Source organism: Hylobates moloch, unplaced genomic scaffold, assembly GCF_009828535.3.
Source record: "Hylobates moloch isolate HMO894 unplaced genomic scaffold, HMol_V3 SCAFFOLD_6, whole genome shotgun sequence".
In the NCBI taxonomy this organism is placed as follows: domain Eukaryota; kingdom Metazoa; phylum Chordata; class Mammalia; order Primates; family Hylobatidae; genus Hylobates; species Hylobates moloch.
In genome coordinates, this window is record NW_026652281.1 from 118,537,535 (window position 1) to 118,564,324 (window position 26,790).

The 26,790-nt window shown below is 40.2% G+C and overlaps 1 protein-coding gene and 1 long non-coding RNA gene across 5 annotated transcripts in view; one reads left to right on the forward strand and one right to left on the reverse strand.

Moving 5' to 3' along the window:
- DIAPH1 (diaphanous related formin 1) overlaps positions 1 to 26,790 on the reverse strand; it is a 103,743-nt gene that overhangs the window by 43,200 nt on the left and 33,753 nt on the right. For all 4 annotated transcript variants that reach the window (XM_058439945.1, XM_058439944.1, XM_058439947.1 and 1 more), the window contains 12 exons: positions 26,624 to 26,710; positions 25,728 to 25,791; positions 24,166 to 24,305; positions 22,222 to 22,330; positions 21,653 to 21,763; positions 21,363 to 21,481; positions 20,612 to 20,728; positions 19,895 to 20,010; positions 19,370 to 19,434; positions 18,169 to 18,348; positions 16,412 to 17,131; positions 15,153 to 15,267 (listed from right to left, as the gene is read on the reverse strand). In XM_058439945.1, the coding sequence (XP_058295928.1) occupies positions 15,153 to 15,267; positions 16,412 to 17,131; positions 18,169 to 18,348; positions 19,370 to 19,434; positions 19,895 to 20,010; positions 20,612 to 20,728; positions 21,363 to 21,481; positions 21,653 to 21,763; positions 22,222 to 22,330; positions 24,166 to 24,305; positions 25,728 to 25,791; positions 26,624 to 26,710 (1,943 nt within the window). The remainder of the gene's footprint in view (positions 1 to 15,152; positions 15,268 to 16,411; positions 17,132 to 18,168; positions 18,349 to 19,369; positions 19,435 to 19,894; positions 20,011 to 20,611; positions 20,729 to 21,362; positions 21,482 to 21,652; positions 21,764 to 22,221; positions 22,331 to 24,165; positions 24,306 to 25,727; positions 25,792 to 26,623; positions 26,711 to 26,790) is intronic.
- Positions 1,411 to 26,626, forward strand: LOC116471639 (uncharacterized). Its single transcript, XR_009213832.1, has 3 exons — positions 1,411 to 1,698; positions 5,019 to 5,123; positions 26,561 to 26,626. It is a non-coding gene; the product is annotated as an uncharacterized LOC116471639 (long non-coding RNA).

The following is a 26,790-nucleotide window of genomic DNA, read 5'->3' on the forward strand; positions in this document are numbered from 1 at the left end:
CACGCAATTCTCCTGCCTCAGCCTCCCGAGTAGCTGGGATTACAGGCATGCACCACCGGGTGGCCTGGCTAATTTTTGTATTTTTAGTAGAGACGAGGTTTCGCCATATTGGCCAGGCTGGTCTCAAACTCCCAACTTCAGGTGATCCGCCCGCCTTGGCCTCCCAAAGTGCTGGGATTACAGGCGTGAGTCACCTCGCCTGGCAGAGATCTTCTTTTTAAAAAGAAATTAAGTCTATAAATAAATTACAAAATAAAAAATAAAAGAGACAGCACAAGAGAGAACCTATAGAGACATCAACCAACTGCAATGTGTAGACTTTATTTGGCTCTGATTCAAATGAACTATTAAAAAAAACAACTATCATAAGATACTTTGGGAAATTTAATACTAACTGGCTATCTGATATTAAAGAATTTTTTAGATGTGATAATGGTAGTAATTATCTTTTAAAAGTCCTAATTTTTTTGACACACATTCTAAACTGCTTAAGGATTAAATAATATGAACAAGGATACATGTAAAAATAATGGGTGGCAAAGACAAAGTTGATACAGGTATATGAAACAAGACTGGCTGCTGATTAAGTTTCTTAAATGGGTGATGGACATAGGGTGTTCATACTAGTCTTTTTACATATATGTGTGTAAGTGTGCGTGCATTTTTTTTATGGTTTCAAAAATAACATTTTTTTAAAAAATTCAAGACCATTTCCCTAGAGTCATTGGGGCATTTGATTCTTCCCAGACAGCCGAGTGAAAGGGGTTCCTTTTTTTCTTCTTTTTTTGGGGGTATCTTTTCTTATCTGATCCTATAATTAAGAATATTGCCCTAAACATCTCTGTAGCAAAAACACCTAAACCCAGGATTAGAGTCTAGATGAGGCAAAGGGGATGCCCTGGCCTGCTGCCTCAAAAGCTAGCACCCTGTCACTGTTAGTAGGCGTCCGGCAGCCAAACCATTTTGCTCTGTGCTCTGCTGGCAAGGACTTGTGGCATCGATTGCTCAGGATGCAGGCAGCCTGCAGCAAGGCGTGTCCCTGATGAGCAACTGCTGAGTAAAAGAGTACGTAGCTGCGCCTCAGCCAGTCTCCCTCCCTCTGCAAACCAGACTCCTCCTTTGCCTAACTCCTTTTTTTTCCCTGCGTCACAAATACAAAATGGAGTTAGCTGGGAGCAAAAACAATCTGTCTAAAATGGCTGAATGCAGTGGGGAGTGCCAGACCGTAAAGCGAAGGGAAAGGGCACCCCCTGGCGTCCAAGATAGGGAGTCTGTTTTATGTCCTTCACTACTTTTGCATTTGAAATGAATCAGTCCTACAGAGTCCAAGTTAATTTTGTCACAAATCTTGATGTTGAGCTCTAAAATTCAAATAATAGAAACCGAGGCACAAGAAGGGAAAATAATTTTCAGTCTCTAAAGACAAAGGGCACAAGTCAACAGCCCTGAGTTGCAGTTACTGCTTGGTTATGATTAGTAATAGTTTCTAGGAGACAACAGAACTGAAGGGAGGTCCTTTTATAGTACATGATGCCCCAACTTCAATAATGGACTAATGACCCCCGGAATCCCACCGCTATAGCCTTCACTTCCCCAGGAATTCCTGTTGCAGGCGTCTCTCAATGAAGACCACAAACAGGAAATGGAGGAGTAGGGAGTTGCATGACATCCTGGAAACTACGTTCTTAAGAACTGCAGGTGGGAATAAGTAAGTGGGATAGAAAAATGGGCTTTTCAAAAACTGTTGAGAACACGGACTGACTCTAAAGTCAGTTATATCCGCAGGGCTGGAAGACAGGCTGAGCTATTATAAAGCAGCTCCACCTAACCTCACTCACTTACTCAGGACCGAAACCCTATTTGCTCTGCCCAAGATAAAGCCTGCAGCATTTGTACCTATTCTACAGGGAACACTCTCCATTATCTTTATCTTATGTTACACCTCCCTTGAGTAAGCCAAGTACCTATAACTAAAAGAGAACATGTAAAAAAGGTGGAAAAAACCAGAAACATCTGGAAAAACTTGTGGGTACAAGTCATTAATGGTTGCCACTACTTAAATGAGGCTGCACAAATACGCCAGTTTATCCAACGTCCCTAAAGTGAGGTAATGGCAACACATACAACACAGGTGCACAAAAATCACAAGTTGTTAAAAAAAAAAAAAAGATAGACTCTGGCATCACTATAGTTTTCTCTGAAGAAATAGGGTCTTTGTGGAAGAATCCTAGATCTCTCAGGCATATATGAAAGATCAGAACACTTAATAATCTCTCTAGGAAATAACTTTCTGTGAGGGTAACATAGCTAAGGAATTGCCAAATTCACCTAGCATACAATAAGCCATGTCTATTAAGCACTACATCAACTCTCTAATTCTGGGAAGAGGAGAGAGTAAGAGGGTCTTAATGTAAGTGTTAATATAAGAAGCTGCCCAAATGGAGGACTTCTGATTTATATTCTTCATGGTTGTAATATACATAAGGGATAAATTCAGCACTTTAAAACAATCACTAAGGTATACATTATAGAAGGAAAAATATCATGCCAACCGAATAGCAGTTATCCCTGCCCAAAGGTAACCATATCACTGATATCTTGGCCAAAATATACAACTATCTGTAAAATCCCACAGAACTAGACCATCACAGATGCGCAAGCTGTAAGGAGGGACAGGGCAAACTGGCATTAATGAACAAACCTAAAGGACAAGAACAAAGCCACACAGAATCCCAAAGGAAGAACCAGATGCTGAGAGTTATAAAGAAGGGGACAGATCTAAGTCTGGAAGGGTAGCAGAAAAGCAGTATTAAAAATTGGGCACTTCACCAAGCAGTTGGTCTTTCAGATAAAATAGTCATTGAGTTTCCCACAGATACTTTCCCAGCACACCCAGGATGGTGACTCAATTAGGGAGTGCTAAAAAGAGGTCTGCTTCTAGGATGTGGGTGCGGAAGGACTGGAAGGACAGGCACTATCCCAAACAAGGACTCAGGTCTATGCCAGCAAAGAGGACAGGTTTATGCAAGGAAACAATAGGCTAGAGGGCAGAAGAAAAGGCATTAAAATAAGGTACTAGGAATAAAACTCTTTTCCTGGATTAAAAAATGTTTTATTATGGGAAAAATTAAATATACAAAAACAGAATTATTAATCCCCATGCATACATCACTCAGTTTCAACAGTTATCCACTCGTGACCAATTGTTTCATCTACACCCCAGCCCACTTCTAAATCCCATAATGATCCGCAATTATTTCTGTACGCATCTCTAAAAGATGATGACTTTTTAAAAAATGCCATGAAACCATTATCACCAGAATTTCCAGCTGTCTCAAATGTCAAGTGTTTTGTATAGTTCATTTGGATCAAGATCTAAATAAGTTCCATATGCTGTATTGGTTGATAAAATTTAAAATTCTCTCAATCTATGTGTGCCTCTCCATCTCATTTTTTCCCCTGAAATTTATTTGTTGAAGAAATCAGGACACTAATCACTGGTAAAAAGCAAGAAGCACTAGCACAGTGACTTTACACTGTCAGTCACTGGAAGCGAGCACCTGAGGTTTCTCTCAACATGCCTGCATTCTTGCCACTCCCTTTCACTAAGTGCTGGATTCTGAGCCCAATATATCTAGGCTCAAATTCTGGCTTGGTGTTTACTTGCTATAAAATCTTAATAAGCAAAGGACATATTAATTCTCTTTTACATCTCAATTATAAAACAAAGATAATACCAATTAGGCATCATGGAAATAATGTTTTGATAATTGGAAATAATAATTGATAATCCCGTCACAAATCTGACATTAAATAGGTATTCATAATTTAAGACTGAATGAGAAGGCAAAGTACCTTCATCTTTTTTTTAGGTGCTCCAGATCAGTTTTAATCTCTGCTGTCTCACCCACGCTAACTAAATAAATACTGAGTAAACTGCAGAATTCTAAACCATTCTCCGTAACAAAGGATTCTAGAAATACTGTTTTATTCAGGGTTGGGAAGGGAAGTAACACGGTAAGAGCAGAACAAAGAGAACAGATGGAATAAACACCCAGCCCCCAGCCTGAGCCTGCAGAGACAGCTGCTGGTTTTCGTCATACTGCTGTTTTTTTCCCTTCTTTGTTCCTGAGGTGGAAGCCAGGAAAGGGTGGAGAAAGAGGAGGGGGGAAGGGGTGGAGATGGGAAGACCGCCATCTCTGTTACTGAAAGTCACCTGATCTTCTCCTCCAATCCCTAGACTCTGACCTCACAATCTGGAACCTGAGCCAAAATAGCTCAACTGCGCGCACCCCGTGGCCGAAAAGAAAAATGCAAGCAGAATAGGAAAAACGGGAAATTCTTGGGAAAGATTTTTGCAGTTTTTCTTGCTAAGAGAAATGCAAACACACACAGGAGAGTGCCGTATCTTCCCATCTAATAGATCTAAAAGAAGAAATCACTGGCTCTAAGAAGAGTTGGGGTTACTGTAGGATCAGGAGGAAAGAATGATTCCATCCCATCTTGCAGAAATGGGGTTACCAATGCCCTTCTATTATATCACTGGGGTCCCTTGCCCAATGGTACTTAGAAGTGAAAAGAGGTTTTTTTTTTTTAAACATTGGAATCTGTTTTTTCAAAAAGAAACTTAAGAGTGAAGTAAAGGATACTGTTACTTGCTTTATAGAACTGAATGCTAGTACTTGGCTTGGCAGACGAAATCTCAGGTTCAAGTACTTCTAGAAATCTAGAAGTGCTCTAGAATCTTCTCCAAGCATCTCAGACACTGACATTTCCTTTTTAACCCTGTGTCTTTTTCATTATAAAAACAATATAACCACATTATAGAAAAATTAAAAGAAAAAGTATGTAGTACCCTAACAAAATCTCTGTTACAGTAGTCTGGTATATTCCCTTCTAATCTTTCACTAATGCATTTCTTTTTAATATGAAACAATTGTAATAAGGTGTACATAATTTGTTTCCTGCTTTTCCCACCAAACACTGAATCACAAGCATTCTTTCACATTGCTCCAAAGGCAATGGGCGAGAGTTCTAATACATGGAACAGTTACAGGACACTAAGTTCTAGAGCAATTCATCTCCAGAACAAAAACTGAAATGGAAGCAAGAAAAAAAATAAGGTAGGCCACTCCTTTCCTTTAAAGGCCTTTTAGAGAGTAGCATCCCTTTGCTAGCAATACAAAGATCTCCTCCTGTTCAAGTATCACACTCGAGTGAAGTCTGGAAGGTCCCCTGGCTGAACTTTGCAAGTCTCTCTTCCCCATATCATAATGGCTATAAGCTCTGGTATAAGTTGCCATACATTTACAGAGCTGATGTGGGTAACTAACTCTTCAATTCATTGTTATGTACGAGTTTTTTTTAGGAAGATCAAAAGGACATGTATACATGCTAAGATGCAGTCAGATCAAATGGGTTACTGTAGCTACTGTTTCAAAAAAAAAAAAAGGACAATTATTTCATTACTCTATTTTTGTTTTATCCTTGTGTTCATTGTAAAAGTAATGCCTGCTTATTAAAAATTTATAATTTTTTTAATGAGGAAAGTCTCTGCATACTGATATGAAGACTCTCCAGGATATAGAAGGTATAGAAACAGTACAGAAAGTATGTTCCTTGTTTTGGTAAGAGGAAGGACAAGAATCTGTATCAGTATTTGTTTATAACTGCATTTTTTAAGAAAGTCTAAAGGATAATCAAACTAATAAAAATGGTTACCTCTAGAAGGTAGGGGAGGGAGAAGGATGGCATGGATGAATACTAGGGTGGGAATGAGACTTTTTTATACTGTTTTTACTTCTGAACCACTTATCTATGCAAAAAAAAAAAAAAACCAAACAAAAAACACACACAGATAACAGAGAAGCTGAAAGAAAAGCCCCAGAGGAAACATTCTGTGGAGACATCCTTAGTACTCCTTGCAAACTAGCCTGTCTACAACCTTATGTTTGGAGGGAGACTTGTTCAGCATCAGCAGCAAAGTCATTTCAGGTCCAACAATTCCCAAATGGTGTAAGGTCAAGCGATCCTCAAAACAGTGTCTTTTCCTTAAGGCAACAGTTTTGGGTTCTAGTATCTAGTAAGAGAGCACTGGATCACTCTTTTGTTCACCCCAATCCTTAGTTCTGCTTTGACAGTTGCTGGATATCCCATTTCTTCGCCTAAACACATCTCTGATCTCTACCAACTCCAGGTCTCCATAGCAAGAGAATAACCAAGCTTGAACAAAAGTTATGTCTGTATAACTGTAACATTCTTCATCTTGATCTCTACCTCCTCCAGTTTCTCACAACTCCTTCCGTGTTGTACAAGCCCCAGTCCAGCACAATACTCTGCCCTAATCACTCTGCCCTCCATCCATCCTCTTCAGCTGAGTCAATCTCTAAGTGGTTCCGAACTAATTCACTGACCACAGAGAACTTCTTCAAAATGTCCTTCTAAGATGGCTACTGAGACCTGGTTTGGAAGATGGCAAGAAAAGTGCCTCTGAAATAGTGACTCCAAAATTGACTGCCAAGTCAACAGAAAATGTTGAATTGTTTCCTAATCAATCTCATATGACTTCCATAAGAACAGGGATAATACTTATATAATACCTATTCAGATACAGATATCAAAATATTATTAAGAGAACAGGTGAAGAGTGGCTTGATTCACACCGTTAACATGTAAACATGTTACATGTTACAAACATGCTCCTCATGTACTCCTTATACTAAAGTTTGAGATTTACTCTATCAACAGACATTTAAGGCTAGGAACTGACTGTACCAAGATGTTAGAAGTTTAAGTAATACTGATCCCCCAACTAGATGGTCTAAGTCTCAGACAATGACATTTAAAAGGACATTTGGTTAGAAATAAAATCTGGAATCCACAGATAATGGCAGATGGTACCTTGAATTTAAAAGATACCATTTCAGTCTATATGTTTCTAGAAAAAAGTAACACAGGCACACACTAAAGCTGGGATGGCTAGAAAGAGGCTCTAAAAATGAGACTAGCTGGGGATAATTAGGAGTTAACATATGACACAAAGGGTTGACTTTGTGAAAATCTTTCTGCACCAGCATATTCTATCCAAGTTAAACCAGGGGAATTCCCTGAAGAAATGGATTCAGTAGATTATCTCAAGCTAGTTATCAATATATAATGTGGGTAGGTTCTATTATGTGCTTAAAGTAGTTTTTCAGCAGAAACTGAGACAGAGATGGGATTATGAGTGTGTATATAATGAGGCTACAATGAGCTACCAAGGTGATAAAATACAAACCTCTCTTTGAGCCCTCTCAAAGGAAGGCTATGCTTTCATGAAGGTATCGGACTAAAGAACAAAAACCCTTTCCAGCCTCTGGACCCCAAAAAGAACACGAATATTGCTACTATTGAAAATACTAGCTGCAACAGGACAAGATCCTTTTGTAAAAGGGCAAGCTGTAGCTTTCTATATAATTTAACTGCCGATCAGTCCTCCAAAGAAATTTCCTGACAGGTAGAGGGCAGTATACTAAGCAGCTTCTATTTGGAAAGGACAGAGGTTGCCTCTCTCTAACGTGATGACATCACTACCAAACGCAACGATGACACATCTAAAATAAAAGGGATCCATGTGCCATCTGGTGGCAGAAAGCAGTAAAACACACTGCTAGAAATAAAATATCGAATTCCCACGGTTGAGAAGAAAATTAAAACTTAATTCCTTTACCTGATGGTGCAGTCCCTTAAATCTCCACCAGTAAGTCTTCTGTGGAAACTACATCAGCAGCCTTCGTGCAATAGTTTTAAAGTTTTGCCCCAGTTTAGCTGTATACTCCTAAACACTGGTTGTAAGCAAGCAGCAGCTCCTGATACCTGACCTTTGGTGCATAGAATAAGAGAATGAAACTCAGACCAAAACAAACAAAATAACAAAAGGACTTGGAAGGCTGTCAGAAACAAAAGAAGAGTTTGACATGACAGATAACACCAAAGACAGCTTATTGCAAGGAAAAAAACAAAGTTAACAGAACCAGAAGTTTAAAACTGAAATATCTTTTAGGTTCATGTATCTCACTTTACAGACAGAGTCAAGGTATGAAAGATAACCTTTGGTGCAATCTTATTAGTGGTCAGACTAAAACAACATATCACTTTTCCCCTACTAGATGTTACCATAAATTTTTTTTATTTTTGGTGGAAGTATAAATTGCTAAAATCTTGTACCTAGCAACTTGGGCCCAGAAATTTTATTTTTAAGAATTTACTGTGCAGAAATACAAGTTTGCAAAGACAATTAAAAATGGAAAAATGGATGTTTCCTTCAGCATTGCTTGTAATAAAAAAATGGAAAACTTATTTGTATTATATGACAGAAGACAACTATCTATCAGAAATAATGACAGATCTATATGTAAGGACATTGAGATGCTAAAACATGTTAAGCAAAATACGAAACAGTATATACTGTATAAGATCACACCAATTGCATTAAAAAAGAAGTGTGTATACCCTCATGTTTCTGTAATTTTATTTTTAATTCCTTTGCCCCCTTTCCAGTAAAGTTTTATTCAAAAATTTACCTTTCTCACTTGAACTAAAGAAGAAAAGAATTTTCCCATTCCTTTATTAGAATAACATATGCATATAAAAAGTATGACTTAACCACAATCACTCTGGGGGAGGACAACTTTTTACCCTGTATTTCTAGTGTATTCTACATATTTGTTAAAATGATAAATTAGTCCAGGAACTGGCTTTAGACAGGACCGTGGTAACAGAGGAAGACAGAATTCTGCTAGGTAAAAGTAATGATGGAAGTCTTTGCAAGTTCCTTTTCTGATTGCTTCGATTTTGTCAGTGAAGTAGAAAGAAAACATCCTCAGCTGAGAATGAGGATGAGGGAGGTTTGGGCTGTTGAGGAGGAAAAAAAGGTGTGAAATAGCCTTTAGGAGAGCAGGAAATTCAATGAATTTGTAATGCTTAAAATATGATTGCCTGGCAGTATCAAGGGCCAAGCAACTTCACAAATTAAGCAGAGGAGAGTTGGGAGAAAGATCAGCCAGTGAGTTTGCAGGAAAAGTAAATGTTTCCTGTCCTGAAAGCTAAGAGAAGAAAGTCTGTCAAAGGAGGGCCCAGTTGTGTGGTATTCTCCAGCCATGTTCAGTTGCACAGCTACAGGAGCAGGACAAAGACAGAAAAGGAATTAACTGGGATCGTGGTTTTGCCAATCGAGTATGAAATGAGAGAGATAATGGAAGAACGAACCCCAAGAGAATGATTATAATGATTAACCAAGAAATTTTAGCTCAGGGAAAGAGTGAAGTCATCAGAAGGTGAAGGACAGTGAAATGCTGGTAGGACAAATGGATTAGCGGGGCTGGAGGACTGTTGGGGTCAGGATAGCAAAGGGAGTAAGGTAAAAAGATAGAACCTGGGTGGTATGACATGAGATCCTAGAAGGGGGGAATGGTTGAGGTAGGATAGAGGACAAAATCAGTAGAAGAATTCAAGGAACTGAAAGGCCAGAATATTGGTAGGATCATGACCTTTTCGTATAAAAATTCCCAAGAATTAAGTCAGAGGTAGTATTGGAGTATAGAAGAGTGGATATGAGTCAAGAGCTAAATTGTTTGAGAAATGAGGAGTAACGTGGGTGTCAGTAGATGACAACACGAAGAGAGAAAATGGGTGACATAACTTGATGTCATAAGATTTGAAATTGTTGGTTTTTAGGAATTGTTTCCTTTTAGGAAAGAGGCAAAATGATCTGAGAGTGGCAATGAAGAACAAAGATTACGTCTACCCCATCTCCAAGCCCACTGGGGTGAGGTCTATGAGAACAAAGAAAAACAACCACATGGGCTGGGCCTGGTGGCTCACGCCTGTAATCCCAGCACTTTGGGAGGCCAAGGTGGGTGGATCACCTGAGGTGAGGAGTTCAAGACCAGCCTCGCCAACATGGTGAAACCCTGTCTCTACTAAAAATACAAAAATTAGCCAGGTGTGGTGGCGCACACCTGTAATCCCAGCTACTCGGGAGGCTGAGGCAGGAGAATTGCTTGTGACCAGGAGGCAGAGGCTACAGTGAACTTAGCTTGCCACTGCACTCCAATCTGGGCAACAGAGCAAGACTCCATCTCAAAAATAAAACCAAACCAAACCACATAAGCAAGCAAAAGGGAAAGTGGTATTGAGAGAAAACCAGGTTTCCAGTAGAGCAAAGTGAAAAAGGTTTTGCCAGTAATGGACCATGAATTCCAGAAGGTACAGTGGACCAGTTTCAGGAGCTTAGGTGGGATGGGAGGAGACAGAATAGGAACCACACAGAACCTTATCGCAATTAAACTATGGGAGATGAGGGATGACCCAGGAGTCTGGGGCTGCCTGTGGTAAGTGACATAAACCAAGATAAATGGCATAATATTAGATACAGTGGATTAAAAGAAAATGGTGATGGAAAGGCTGGGGTGTAGAGGGGTATATGAGGGGGTAGTTTAGGTTCCTTTTTTATATCACTAGTGACAGTGAGATGACAACCTGGAGGAGGTATGGTACTTTTTCCATGTGAAGAAGTTCTGGTAACCCCAGATAATAGGGGTAGATTTGTGTTTTTAAATCACAAGGGACTATTATCGGATATTATAGAACTTCCCAATTTCTTTGTGCTAGTAGTCTGACCCTACTCAAAACCCAAGAGAAGCTAAGTAATTAAAAGGTAAGACTCCCAACAAGTGTTCACTTGACTAGTACCTCTAGTCCTAATCCTACCGATTTGAGTGGAATAAGGAACTGATGGAACAGACATCTTTCTGCTAAGAGACTCAATGAACAAGGTAGAGCAGGCTGAGCTCTCACAAAACCTTGCTGCTAAAGGTTAAAGCTGCAGAAGCTACAAAAATTCACTAATAAAGATGCAACTGGGTGAGTGCCACCTAGTGGACAGAAGAGAATCACAGGGAAAAAGAAGACCCTCAGATTCTTTTTGGGAAAGGGGCTCCTGCTGAAGCCTGAAGCAAGAAAATTATGTCAGGGCAGCAGACAGGTAAACCTATCTGTTACGGCTAACAGTTCTGACTTCTGGAACAACAGTACTGGACCCACACAGTCAAATGCTAACTAGAATACTGTTATTTTTAAATAAAATTCTCACTTCTTAGTGAAGGTCTTTTTAGCCAGAGTTTTTTCTAAATTACTGCCATTAAATATTTGGAGAACTGTTCTGATGCTCACAGTTCACATAACACACCTCTTACTTTAACAAGTCTAATGTTCCATATTGTTTCTGGAAGGAAGGAATAAACCTAAAAATAAAAGTCACTGTACTACTTACTTAAGACATGAGTTATCACTCACCATGCTATGGTTCAAGAGGTGGTAGTGTAATGATCACATAATCAACAAAAGACAGCGAAGAGAAGAAATGCAAAATGAAAAACTAGTTTATCTTGTACATACAAATAATGAGCTGCCTAAGGCTACTATAGCAATGAAAATGCTCCCTTGGAGAAAATGAAACAAAAAAAAAAAAAAAGAAATTTAACTATTGGACCTGTTTCCAAGAAATTCAAAAAAGAGTCAACAAAGAGTCCATGATAAAAGACTCCTTGCTGATCACTATAAGGAAAGTGAGAATATGAAAAAGGACTAGAAGTTTTATGGCACTGCCTATCAAAAGTAAATTCAAAATATTTCCTGGCAGGGAATAAGTTAACTGAGTAAGTAAATACCTCATTTATGGGAAACAAAGCCTTCAGAAACAAGACACTAATCCTTAAAAGAGAAATAATGTGTAAAAGAATCTGGAGTATAAAATTCCAGGACCAGTTCCTGTCTCTCAGCTCTTCTCTTGTAAAAAGGCACACATATTCTGCTTCAGAATATGTGTAACAGGAGACTTTTCAATACAGGAGGCAGATGGGCAGAGTGAGGCAGGTGCTTTCTTCAATGCCCATTCTTGGAGGGGCCAGTAGGTATATTGAAGGTTTTAGGTATCAATAAAACATAAGGGGGATATAGGCATGCTTAACAAATAGCAGAGTTGTGTTTAGCAAGCAAGAGAGGAAATAATGCAATATGATGAAAACCTAGTGTCCAAATAACTTCTTCATCAATACTGGCAACCACCTGGACTGAAATCATCTAAGCAGTGCTTCTACTAGATAAACACGTCTTATTTCTTCAACTGGATTAGTTTTGCAAGAGTTGAATATAGTCAGAATATGCCTTCTCTTTTAGTATCTCACTTACTTTTTTTAATCTATTACTGTTCCCTTTTTTCTACTCAGTCACTGCCAATTCAAGGACATTTGCGTCTGAATGAATGAAGTGGTTCCTGAAGGCAGCATATTCCCCTTCTTGCAGCTTTTGTCTGGATCTAAGCTTTCAGAGGCTCTTAGGGCAAGTACATACACACTTCTAAGAAGTAGAAGGCTAGAGCAAGGACTTTGGAGTCACTGTTTGGAGTCTGAAGTCTGACACTTTTTATACAGTTTGGAAAAAGTTATTTAATCTATGTCACTACTTCATCTGGAAGATGAAATATTTACAAGGTTGATAATGAGTAGTTATCTATCATTTAATTATATCATCAATATCAAGACTATGAATGAGAGACTTGGTAACTGACACTGGCTTCAGTATTCAAACTGAACTGGTTCAACATTCCATTCAGTATTCAACAATTACTTTTAAAAAGCAGTAAGGATGGCCGGGCGCAGTGGCTCATGCCTGTAATCCCAGCACTTTGGGAGGCCGGGGTGGGCAGATCACCTGAGGTCAGGAGTTCGAGACCAGCCTGCCCAACATGGTGAAACTCCATCTCTACAAAAATACAAAAATTAGCTGGACATGATGGTGGGTGTCTGTAATCCCCGCTACTCAGGAGGCTGAGGCAGGAGAATCCCTTGAACCCGGGAGGCGAAGGCTGCAGTGAGCCACGATCGCGCCACTGCACTCCAGCCTGGGCGACAGAGCGAGACTCTGTCTCAAAAATAAAAAAAAATTATAAAAATGAAAAAGTAGTAAGGATGAAGATCTTTTTCTGGAATATAAATACTGGAGATGTTTAAAACGCTGAAGTAAAGTATATTTGCTGTCATACTGAGGAGATCTGGGTCTTCTGAGTGCTTGCAATTTTTGAGAGCTTGAAATTCCTTATCTGACAAAAACCTAAACTCTAAATAAGAAGCACAAAGATCTTTTACTAAAGTTTTCTTTTTATTGGACTTTTGTGACTAAGGGGGCCACTTTGGTATTTTAAAAAATACTACCATATCCCAATTCATAATGAGAATATAATGCCAAGGAAGACCACTAAACTGTATAAAACCCAACTAGAATTAATAGGAATACAAATGCACCGAATAAAAAGATGGGGATGAGGGTGGGGGGAGAAAAGGGGCCCAGTCAGTATTCATTTGCAAAGGCACTAAAAGTGCAGAGCCCAGACTCAAGAAAGAAACTTATGCCAGAGGCCAACATAGGGATTTTGTGAACTTACAAATTAGAAAATCATTTAATTTTGACTTTGTCAACTTGTCTTTATTGATACACTAATACAGTATATGTGGTTACCATCACAGTATTTTAATTAAGAGAGTGGAATTAATCCCTTAGGCTGGACTTTGGCATGGAAGGTGACAATTTTCTTAGAGGAAAAGGCCATTTTGACCTGAACGACAGGGCAACAAGACAGATATGAGCATTATGGTCTTATACTCCTAGATACACACACACACACACACACATATGTAACTAGGGGCCACCAAAGCACCTTGCAATCTGTTAGACTCCTTATTAGAACAAAGTGCAGCCTGTTTCCATCAGATCACTTAAGGAAAAAAATAAGAATTGCCTTTAAAAATACTAATTGACTAGGGGGAGGTGGGGAAAATAAATGCTCCAAAGTTGCCCTTAATTTTCATCACTAGGGTCATAGAAAGCCTCTAAACAAACAAAAATGCTAGAAGATGAAAATATGAAATTATTGGGCTATAATTGTCATTATACATGACAAGATCTTTTAAATACTATCTCAGGGGAAGTAACTACAAGTACCCTATCACAAGGTAGCACAAAACCACAAGAATTAGGAAGTGAAGAAAGACGAGGGCAAAGAAGATCAGCTCTTGTAAAATAAAAGGAACCATATGAAGGCTAAAAAAGAAAATCAAGAATTTATATAGAAAAAATGGACCAGAAGTCAAGACTCCTGGTTCTGATCACATAACCTTGGGAAAGCTACCTAACTGTTCAGAGTCTATATATGCTACAGAATGGAGATGATACACATCCTGCCTGTCTTATAAGGCTTCTTTGCATATCAAATAGGGTAATATATGTTAAGGCACTATGAAAATTGTAAAACAGCACAAATGTAAGGTAATAGCATTATTGCTTACGTTGTCCCTCACGTTCTAAAGAGATTAAGTATGTGGTAGTTTAACGGGAAGCAAACTTTCTTCCCTATTAGTTAATGCCAAAGCTATTGGTCCTTTTGAACTCCAGGGGAGGAAAAAAAAACCAAAACCAAAACCAAAAAACACCTAGCAAAGACAAGTCAACCCTCAATCTCTGGTCTCAGTTTTCTAATGAGAAATTCCTTTATATCTATTTCATCTTTTTCTCTAATATTCAAGAGACCAAACTAAAAGGCTCTTTTGTATTCTTACCTTTGGAAGCTGCAGGAGCAAAGTGCCAGGAAGGAGAAGGCATCCAATATTGGAAAGAAATGGAAGGAAGAAAAGGAATCACATATGGTTCTTTGTTACTGTAGACAGTCAATCAGTCACCCAAACTGTTAAAGACTCTATCCAACCCTTATTAATTATGTACTTAGAACTGGAAATTGCACCTTAAGGCAGTGCCAGAATCTGTTCAAAAGTATCATCAAAATGGGCCCAAATCAAGCTCTGTCACTTTAATCTCATATCCCTACAAGTTATACTGATACAAAATACCTACATACAACAGTTCTCTTTCCCAAACCAAGTAACTCCATAATATTTAATACAAAAACATCTTTTCTTTCTTTTGAATGGGAAAATCCATCAGTCTTCCATCCAACATACACTTTCTATCTTCACCCAGGGAAGGGAAGGGAATAGGAAACCTAATGAAAAAATATTCTAAGCCCTACACTGGACCTTTGCATCAAAGAGGAAGGTACTCACTCTTGGTCTGGGCAGAGAAGGTAAGGGTAAGTTTGGCAAAAAGTTCATTGTTCTCAAAGCGGTCCTCCTTCACCTTTGTCCAGAAGCAGTCCTGGGAGAGGTCCTCAGCCACAAGCTGTGGATAAACGCAGGGTGTTAAGAATTAGTAAACTGAGCCCTATACTTTCCATCCTAGAAAACGGATGAGGCTGTAAAATAGGTGGCTGGCTGATTATCAGCAATGTCTTACTAGAATAAGACTAACCTGAGGCACAGAATAGCTGCGGTGGGATTAGGAGAGAATACTTCCAGTTCATCTGTTAATTGGTGATTATTCAAGAACTAGATTCATATATACTACGTATCCTCCTCCTAACTCCAAATCCTCTAGCTTCATAACCATTAAGGCTTTATTTCAGAGAAGTCTTGCTCATCATTATATTTTTCCCACCAGTTTGGCTAACTGTGCCAAATTTGCTCATTTTATGAGCAAATCCCTAAGGTCCTTTATATTAACTTGTTTTCTAGAAGCAAGAGGCTAACTCACTCAGAATCACAGGCATCTCAAACACATCATGGGAACAATACTGTGCACGCAAATATGGCCTGTGAAGGCCAGGTGCAGTGGCTCACGCCTGTAATCCCAGCACTCTGGGAGGCCAAGGTGGGCGGATCACAAGGTCAGGAGTTCGAGAGCAGCCAGACCAACATGGTGAAACCTCGTCTCTACTAAAAATACAAAAATTAGCCAGGCATGGTGGCGCACGCCTGTAATCCCAGCTACTCGAGAGGCTGAGGTTGCAGTGAGCAGAGATTACGCCACTGCACTCCAGCCTGGGCAATACAGCAAGACTCCATCTCAAAAAAAAAAAAAAAAAGGCCTGTGTAACTCACATCCTGCGGAATTGGGATAGGAGAGTGGATTCATAAATCCATGACTTTGGGATCAGCACAATTATCAGTAGTTTGCAGACTGGTGAATGACTATTATCAAACTGTGTGTTACCATGGTATTCACAGCCTCAGAGAAAAGGCAAAAAACATTAAGTATAAGTTAGGATTAAATTCAGAGTACAGGGTTCACAGAACTCTCCGTGGTGATGTATGGAATAAAGAAGATGCCTAATATCTGCTGAATAAATATAAGCATGAGTGAAACTTAAAGATAGAAAGATGAAAGCCTTAAGGAAGGCGCAGCCCATCCATGCACAAAATACAAAGTAGAAAACTGAAACTGTTTCTTAAGATTGACTGGTGAAGAAATAGACAGAAATTCTTACCTTGGACCAGTTTGGCCTCCGGAGCTGCACCTCTGGCTTATAAAGCTTTTTGGGGGTTAATCCAAATGGCAGAACTGGGGCTGCAGGAACTCCAAATCCAAATGGGGGAGGTGGAGGCATACCCATTCCAGGTGGAGGTGGAGGAATGCCAGGGCCTCCGGGAAATGGAGGAGGTGGAGGGATTCCAGGACCACCAGGAAGAGGGGGAGGAGGAGGTGGCATTCCTGCTCCTCCCGGCAAGGGAGGAGGTGGGGGGGGGATTCCAGCACCCCCAGGCAAAGGAGGTGGTGGGGGGGGGATTCCAGCACCCCCAGGCAAAGTAGGAGGTGGGGCGATGGCAGTACCTCCAGGCAAAGGAGGGGGTGGAGGGATGACAACATGCCCAGGCAAAGGAGGGGGTGGAGGGATGCTAGCATCTTCAGACAAAGGAGGGGGTGGAGAGATAGGAGTACCTCCAGGTAAAGAAGGGGGTGAGGAGATGCAAACACCCCCAGGCAAAGGAGGTGGTGGTGGAGGAGGAGGAGGAGGAGGAGGAGAAGTGGTTAAATTATCCCCAGGAGCAGGTGGTGGTGGAATAATAGTGCCAGAGTCACCAGGTAAAGGAGGGGCAAGGGGAATAGTAGCACTACTAGGAACAGAAGGAGCTACAGTAATAGCCGCCGCAGAGAGGGAAGCCATTTCTTTCTTGGCATCTTCCAGTTCCTTTGTCAGCTTGGCAACCTACAGAAATAACACCAATGTGAGTACTTCTCACCCCACTTCAGGGACTACTGGGACTGGAAGGAACCTAATAAATGACTTAATCCAAATGGAGGAACTGAGAGGAGTCAGAGAGATGACATGATCACCTAAAGTCACACTGCTTAGCAGCAGAGCCAAACTAGAATTCAGGTCTTCATGTTCTTAGTTCAGCATGCTTTATATTAAGAAGACAATTTCAACCTTTATGTTAAACTCTCCCTTGATTATAAAATGTAAAGGTCAAGTAAATCAAACATTCTAGTTATATAACTAATATATGTGCTACACAGATGATTATATAACCACATAAGTAATCAAGTTATCAGATATCAAAGATCATTTAAGTATTTACTACTGCAGAGACAGTGTGTAAGGATAAATCTGTGCAGAGATGACTAAAATAACAGGAAATTTGCCAATTTTTAACAGTTTAGTTTTTATTCCTAATTTATTAGGAGACTTATTACCTTTATTTCTGGGTGGTAATGCAACTTACTTTATTCTTTTCTTTTTTTGAGATGGAGTCTCGCGCTCTCACCCAGGCTGGAGTGCAGTGGCGCGATCTCGGCTCACTGCAAGCTCCACCTCCCGGGTTCACGCCATTCTCCTGCCTCAGCCTCTCCGAGTAGCTGGGACTACAGGCGCCAGCCACCACGCCCGGCTAATTTTTTGTATTTTTAGTAGAGACGGGGTTTCACCGTGGTCTCGATCTCCTGACCTCGTGATCTGCCCACCTCGGCCTCCCAAAGTGCTGGGATTACAAGCGTGAGCCACCGCGCCCGGCCAACTTACTTTATTCTTAATGTTTTTCTGTATTTTCCAGATTATCTGCCTTATGTATTACTTACCCCCAACACAAACCAAAAACCAGTATATTATTTTTAAAATATGCACCATGTAACTAGATTACCTATTAGTAGCTGAGCCCTCCCTAGGAGTGAGATGACTGACTCCTGTTCCAAGCCATGTGCATCCTGAGGTTACAGGTCATTCTGCCTTCCCTGCTCAGGCATTACCTCTCCTGTGAGCTGGGACACCTCTGCTTCCAGGTCCTGTTTCTCTGTGGCAATTTGCTGCTTTTCAGAATGCAGTGCATCTTTTTCTCCCTGAAGATCTTGAAGCTTCTGCTCAAAGTCACTTTCCATCTTTTTCATTTCCACCTGTAGCTCATGTCGGGCTGTTAACTCTGAGTCCAACTAGAGAAAAAAATGAATCAGGCTCCCAGCAAGCTCTCCATCTCAGTAAGAAGCACAAGTATTATTACCCATAATTCTCCCTACCTCCTCTTTTGCCTGGGGGTGCTGGAATCCCCCCACTGCCTCCAGCTCTGGGCCAATACTTGATTTACAGAGCTCATAAATCCAGGCCATGCTTGGGGAAAAAAGCAGCATGATTCTGACCTTAAAATCAAGGTTTGCTGGGCGCAGTGGCTCACGCCTGTAATCCCAGCACTTCGGGAGGCTGAGGCAGGTGGATCATCTGAGGTCAGAAGTTTGAGACCAACCTGCCCAACATGGTGAAACCTCGCCTCTACCAAAAATACAAAAATTAGTTGGGCATGGTGGTGGGTGCCGGTAATCCCAGCTACTTGGGAGGCTGATGCAGAAGAATTGCTTGAACCCGGGAGACAGAGGTTGCAGTGAGCCGAGATCGCGCCACTGCACTCCAGCCTGGATGACAGAGTGAGACTCCATCTCAAAAAAATAAATAAATAAAAATAAAAATGAAAATAAAACAAGGTTAAAGGACAGGGGAATCAGTTCATTGCCACAGATTCCCTATTTTTATAGTTAAAAAAAATAAGATTTTAAAGGTATTTAACAAGGACAACGATGGTAGTATAATCCCAATATTCTCTAGGATCAAACACCTATTGACCACAACAAGAGTTCTTAAAAACTGAAGAGAAAAAGAGAACTCAGACATTCTCTAGTTCTATTGTTCTAAGGACCCCAGTTCCTATTGTATCATCTGTCTTTCTTTTCCTGCCCAGTACCCCAAGAACTGAAAGCCCATCACTAGAGCTCCCTATGAAGACATCCATATCACTTTCCCCAATGACTACCCTATATTGGAAAGGTTTCCCCTGGGAACTACACGATTGGGTGCTAAACGCTTCCAAAATACCACAGAAGAAAACTGTCTCATATATCAGGAAAATAATAATCCTCAAAGAAAGATATACTCAAACACATGTTTCTGGTCTCTCATATGCACCTTCTTTTCCAGCTCTGCAGCTTTGGCTTCAGATTTCTCCACCTTTGTCTTATCAATCATTTGATCTGAAAAGAAGAAGAGTCTAAGTAAAGCTCCTAATTCTCTTGGTCTATTTCTTTCACACTACGCCCTTCCAAAGAACAGTCTTTTTGATCATTTTTATTATCTTTCTTAATGTTCTGCACTAGACAAAGAAACGGAACTTTCAGTTAAGTTCAACATGTAATCTGAGTGTGCAGTAAGGCCACCATGCTGGGTGGCATGAAGAATGCCTATGAGTGATACTTTTGACTCTCTGAGACCACCAGGAGTTCCTGCAAAAGGTGCTGGTGTGTGTTTTATGTAAAAATAAACTAAAGACCTATAGATTCCTAGCAAAGATGCTGGTTATGACCTAAGAAAGGACAAAAATAGAACTATCTGGGGACTGGAAAGGTATCTTCTCTGACATTTTCACTGAAACAAGATGCAAAAATGAAAGGAAGAAGCAATACTTGGAGAAGCCAGATAGAAGAGTATGCTTACCAATTAATCCCTCAATCTCAATCTGGAGGTGCCGGCACTTGAAGTCAGGATCAGCCCCATTCTTGTGCAGAACTATCTGGGAAATACATTCTTCAATCAACTTATAGTACTGAGGTCTACAAGAGAATAAAACAGGGTCATCAAAGGAAAATCAAAATATAATTTTCAGAAGTATTCAGGACCAAGAAAACTTAATTGCTCTGACAACTGAGAGACCTGGAAAAACTTTTGTAAAGTTAACACAAGTATCGCTGCCATGCTAAGAAATTCCTTTTTCCATATCAACTACCCTACCCCATCTACTTCAGATAATCAAAACTTCTTGCCATCTGCTCCTAGTGCCAATACTTTCCCATCTAAAAATTTGCATTTGATCCTTCCTGTGATGGATAGTGCTATTGCTAAATCTATACTTACAGGAAACTAGAAAGAATTTTAAATTGCCACTTCCCTTTGCTAACATCTTCATCCTATTTACCTACTCCCCTCCAAAAACAGAAGAGCATTTCAGCTTATACACTCTGACCTCTTCCACAGGGATGCCTTTGAGTTGGATTAAAGAAACAAGACAACTTCCTTTATATCTATGACTAATAAACCCTAATCTTGAGTCTCTGTCTTTACATTTTCCCTTTACAGAACAATCTTTGAATTTAAGGAATTCACTCTCTCCACTTAGGCTCAAATTCAAAACTTCCCATAAGCACACCATCTTACCTGGCCTCATAGTCATTTCGGACCAAGAGTAAGTGCTGCAGGATGGAAAGGAAGTGTGGCTCTGCCTTTGAATCCTTCACTGTGTTTAAGAGAATCTGAAAGACTTCATTAAAGTCAGTGGAAAAGGGCAATAGGCTAAGGAAAGCAAATATGTAGAAATTATGTTTGACAGGTGGCTTATTTAACTCTTGAAAAAGCTAGGGAAAAGTAGCAAGACACCACTTCCATTCTACTGGCTGTTCTTCCTGTAAACATCACCAGAAACTTTAAGCTTTCTAAAACGTCCTTTAAGGGACCAGTGAGTTGGATGGTACTATACACACAGAGGATTCCTAGTAAGTACTTGGCTTGAAGATCAGGCAGTAGACAGAAACTAAGAGGTAACTGCCTCAAAGTCACTTACTGAAAATATTAACAGGTAACTAAATTACTCCCTCTGTCAGTCCAAACATCTCTAAAAGCCAGTTCTACATCTTAGTAAGCTAAGCTATCACATTCTAGGAAGGTTTACACTGATTTTGATGGCTTCCATGCTCAACAACCCTCAGATCACCTTTACTGACTTCTCTGGTCTATGATAAGGTAAGTAAAGCCAGAGCAATAAAAATACACCTGCCTTATTTAATGAGAAGACACATAAGCCTGATGCTGTGTTCTGAGTCATCATCTCCCAAACCATTCCACACAGGGATCAGGGAACTAAATACAATGAATGTCTCATCTGCCTTGAACCTAGTCAGTAAAAGGATATTCCATCTCCATGCGAATGTCATCCAGCCGTCCCTTCAGGTCATAGGAATCCTCTTCCCCTTGTTCATCAAACACATTTAGTTGCACTCTCATATCTTCATTTTCAATCTCTCGAAGGTCCTGTCAACAACAAAAGTAGAAGTCAGGGAACCCAAAAGTATCCTTTGTGGTTAGAAACCTAAGCTTTTCAACCTGGTTTTTAATTGAAAACGAGAATTATCCCACGGATTATTGGGGCTGTAGAGCAAGAACGAACCAGTCTAGCCTTTCTAATGAAGTGTGATATCTTACCTGCAACACCTGATGTAGCCCCAAACGCATCAGTTCACTTCTGATGTGAACTCGGAAGTCAAGTTCCTCAGCTGGTGTGATGAGAGCATTGATCAGCTGTAGGCATCCAACCTAAAATAAGAAAATTCAGCGGCTATGTCAATGCTAACTCCTGGAGATCAACAATCTATTTTCTTTACATGCATTCTTAGGTCCCCAATACAACCTGAAAGATACAGTACAAAAACTCTAAAAATGACTTTTCTACTTAGCAGTGAGACCTGGTTTGAGTACAGATCCGGAGAGCCTAAACTCTAAATGGTTTCAAGGATTTGAGAGTATATGTTATTGTAGGTCTCGGTTTTCCTAGATTGTAAATACATATCATGCCTTTTTCCATCTCATGAGGAAAATAGTTCATTCTTTACCTTCTTAGAAAGAAGGTTAATCATTTTCCCTTCATAACAGATTCTGAAATGTAAAATATATAGGTGGGAGCCACTCCATGTATTTTATTAAAAGGTCAAATTAATTTAAGTCTGTCCATCTTGAATTCTATTCTTGGGCCCAGTTTCAGGAGATATACATGCCTTCAGTGCAATAGTGGTTCCACTTTTTAATCCATCCAGCAGTGGCTGGAAACGTTCCACTTCATCCATCTCAGCTCTTTCTGTCATTGCCTCCAAAACCCTTTCGTTCCTGCCCAAGTGAAAGGAAACGGAGAGAACTTTCCAGGTACTCTGACACAGACACGTATAATGAGTAGATTATACAGGGGCACAGACCAATTAGGAAACAGGACATTATCGGTGTTCCAGATTTCTCACATTATTATTCTCACCACTCAGTTCCCAGAAACTGCTGAAAGCTAAGGACCATCTCTTCAGGGAAATGCATTCCCTACAATCCATCCCTAGGCTCCTGTCCATAAATACCAAATCGAGTCCCCTATTCCATGAAGTATAAATTGATACAACTTTTGGAGGGGCATTTAACAGTACTAATCAATTTCTCATGCATGTAACATATAGTCTACTTCTAGAAATGTATCCGACATATGGGCATAAATGTGAAAGAAGATATGCACAAGGATGTTCACTGCAGTATCATTTGTAAAAATGATCACCTAGAACAGATAGTGAAATCTGCTTTAAAAAATATCTGTAAGTTGGCTGGGTGCAGTGGCTCACGCTTGTAATCCCAGCACTTTGGGAGGCCAAGGCGGATGGATCACAAGGTCAGGAATTCGAGACCAGCCTGGCCAATATGGAGAAACTCCATCTCTACTAAAAATACAAAAATTAGCCAGGCATGGTGGCGGACTCTTGTAGTCCCAGCTACTCGGGAGGCTGAGGCAGGAGAATCGCTTGAACCCGGGAGGAGAAGTTTGCAGTGAGCCGAGATTGCGCCACTGCACTCCAGCCTGGGGAACAGTGCGAGGCTCCGTCTCAAAAAAAAAAAAAAGAAAAAACCTGTAAGTCCAGCAACAGGGGAATTGTTAAATAAATTATAGGCCATACATACATGTATATGGAATACTAAATAGTTACTAAAGATAATAAGGTAGATCTGTAAGTACCGACATAGAAGAAATGCCCAAGATCTACTATTAAAAAGAAACAGGTTGAAAAGAATGATTTAGCTTTCGTTAAATCAAATCCCTCTTCAATAATAAAAATCTATCCTATATATGCAGTTGGTTTTATAGGCATAAGTGTCATTCCTCAGCTCTTAAGATACTATCTTTTGTGGTGGCAGATGTCTAGAATCAAGGGAATGCAATACATTTGTCTATGCTTAGGAAACATTCTATGAGACTATACCACGCCATTAACAGTCATTCTCTTTGCAGAATAGGATTTGGCAAAGGGATGAGGCAGATAAATTTTACTTTATTTACTTCTACATTGTTTGAATTTTAAAAATAACATTGTGCCACTTCTGAATTAAAAAAAAAAAGAATAGTAAAAAGAAACCCTCATCCTAGACAATATAGATATTAATGGAGATATAGGAGACATTTTGCTATACCTCTGATGACCAGTGGAACATTCAGGATAGCACCCATCACTTAGGAATGGTTGTTTTTTTTTTTTCGCTGTCGCCCGGGCTGGAGTGCAGTGGTGCAATCTCGGCTCACTGCAGGCTCCGCCCCTCAGGGGTTCATGCCATTCTCCTGCCTCAGCCTCCCGCATAGCTGGGGCTGCAGGCGCCTGCCACCTCACCCGGCTAATTTTTTGTATTTTTAGTTGAGATGGGGTTTCACCGTGTTAGCCAGGATGGTCTCGATCTCCTGACCTCGTTATCTGCCCGCCTCGGCCTCCCAAAGTGCTGGGATTACAGGCATGAGCCACTGTGCCCAGCCTAGGAACTGTTCTTAAATGTTAAGATGCTTAGTGTTCACTTCTGGGAAGAAACACAATCTTACCTAGTATTTATGAACCAGAGGACACCCAACCAACTCAATTGTCCTCTGAACTAAGAGAAAATGATAAAATTGAAAGTGGAGAAGAAAAATTATTCCAGTCACATACATGTCCTCTGGCTGTGGTAGAATACAAAGAGCAGAAAGCAGCTTAGCTGCATCAATCATCATGTTGGGAACAGCAGGATCCATGGCTCTGACCAGCAGCAGGATTCCTTCTTCTGTCTCCAACATAGTCTTGATTCCAAACTGGTAGGACCAAGAACAAAGAAAGGAGGCTGAAAGACGAAGGCATCTAACTGGGGGACAAGTTTAAGGGTTGTTATGGGTTGAATGGTGTCCTCTTAAATTCCAGTGTTGAAGTCCCAACCCCCAGTACCTCAAAATGTAACCTCATCTGGAAATAAACTCGTTGCAAATATAATTAGTCAAGCTACAATGAAGTCCTACTGGGGTAGAAAGGGTCCTTAATCCAATATGACCAGTGTCCTTATAAAAAGAGGAAATTTGGATATGGATACATACAGAGGGAGAACACCATGTGATCACATAGGCAGAGACCAAGATGATGCATCTACAAGATAAGGAGTGCCAAGGATTGCTAGCAAGCTACCAGAAACTAGGAGGGGTATGGAACATATTATCACATACAGCTTCAGAAAGAACCAACCCTGCTGGTACCTTGGATTTTGAAATTCTAGCCTGTAGAATTGTGAGAAAATAAATTTCTGTTAAGACACCTAATTTTGTGGTACACTAGCAAACTAATACAGGGGTAGCATACTTTTTCCAATATAATTAGAGATGAACATATCAAAATAATTTTCTAGGAGGCACAACAGAATTAGATGTCTTCCAGGAATAAAAGTCTTTGATTTATATGTTTCTTGTTAATTCTCTCCCTCCTAATCCAATGGAATAAGTTAATTACAATAAAATTAAACAATGAAGAAGAGAGATTTGTCCTCAGAGGCACATGACTGAGGGCTCCCTGGGTTGAATTACTAAACAGACAAAAAGAAGATAAAAAATGGAGCAATAGTCTAGAAGAAAAAAGAAACAGGAAATAAAGCAAATATTGCAGAAACAATAACTACAGGTCAGGAAATTCAAGAATTAGCAAAAGAAAGTAAAGAAACAGAGGCCGGGCGCTGTGGCTCACGCCTGTAATCCCAGCACTTTGGGAGGCCAAGGCAGGCGGATCACAAGGTCAGGAGATCAAGACCATCCTGGCTAACACAGTAAAACCCTGTCTCTACTAAAAATAAAAATAAATAGCCAGGCATGGTGGCAGGTGCCTGTAGTCCCAGCTACTCGGGAGGCTGAGGCAGGAGAATGGCGCGAACCCGGGAGGTGGAGCTTGCAGTGAGCCGAGATCGAGCCACAGCACTCCAGCCGGGGTGACAGAACGAGACTCCATATCACAAAAAAAAAAAAAAAAAAAAAAAGGACAGAAACAAAATTGAGCCTGTCCTCTGAAACAGAAGTTAGAACTGAGAAAAAAATATCCATAGAAGCATGTATATGTGGCAATGAAAAACAGTTATGATACTAAAAGAGAAAGCTAGAAGTCCTGAACCTCATATTCCTAGTTCCTCTTTTGGTTTGCCAATAGAAGAGAAAGAACAGGCATCCAGATGGGGTTTGGAATGAGAATGGGAAAAATCTCACCTTGTTGTTCATAAAAGCTTTTAAGCAGCGAATGATCTCATGCTTGTTCCGGCTATCGTAACTCCTGAATATTGAAGACATAATCAGTGAGGTCCCTTTATTCTCTACCCCTTTCCCATTTTTAATCTTGCAAACAAGGTTCTTAGGAATAATAGCCCCATCTAGCAGATGAGTAAATTTTAGGAAATAGCACTTTGCCCAGAAACACTGAAGAAAATAGATAACTGAAGAGGGATCTTCACCATCAAAAAACCTGGCTGATCCTCTTGTACTCCAAGAATTTAGTATTACATTAAAACCTTCTTTTTAACTCTCCCTAGGCTCCTAAATGCTAAAGTCTATCAGGATAACATCCCATCTATTGCTGCTTGCCTTGCTACTAGAGGTTTCAAGTCTGAGAAGATATATGCAGGTCTTGGCCATGTATTATTTTGTTTCAGAAAGATTCCAGGAAGTGCTCTGCTTCAGGCTGGCTTCAAGGTAGCCTAAGAGAGTCCAAGGTATACCTAAAATTATTCCAACCTTGAAGACTGTCACAATACTAGTCTCAAGTATATTATAAGACTTCCAAATGTATATTACCCAGACCAGATTACATGGCAGCACTAAATCGGATTTTATTTCCAGATTGAAAAAGAACCAGTGCTGGGAGACTAATAATATTATGTGGTATATATTGAAGTTATCCAACATGAAATTTAAGTTCCTCCTCCCTTTCCTATATCTGTAATCATCATTCATCCTCTAGTCACCACTATGATAAACCCCTTCTTGGCTAACAGTACCTTCCCCTAGCCCACAACTTTACATTTAACTGCTACTTTCTCCTTCAGAGCAAATAGCCAAGTCCCCTGTGACTCTCCAACTTGAAGTTGCAAAGACTTGGAAGTCCTCACCCAGCAGTCTCTTCTTTCTCATCATGAAGTCGTTTAAGAATGTCCAATAAGGAGGCCAAGCCTTCAGCACCAAATGTTTGCACCCAACTGTAAGGAACAGAGAGAGGCAATGCAAATATCAAATCAATAAATACTTATTTGCCAAACAAAGTTTATCCTGACAACTT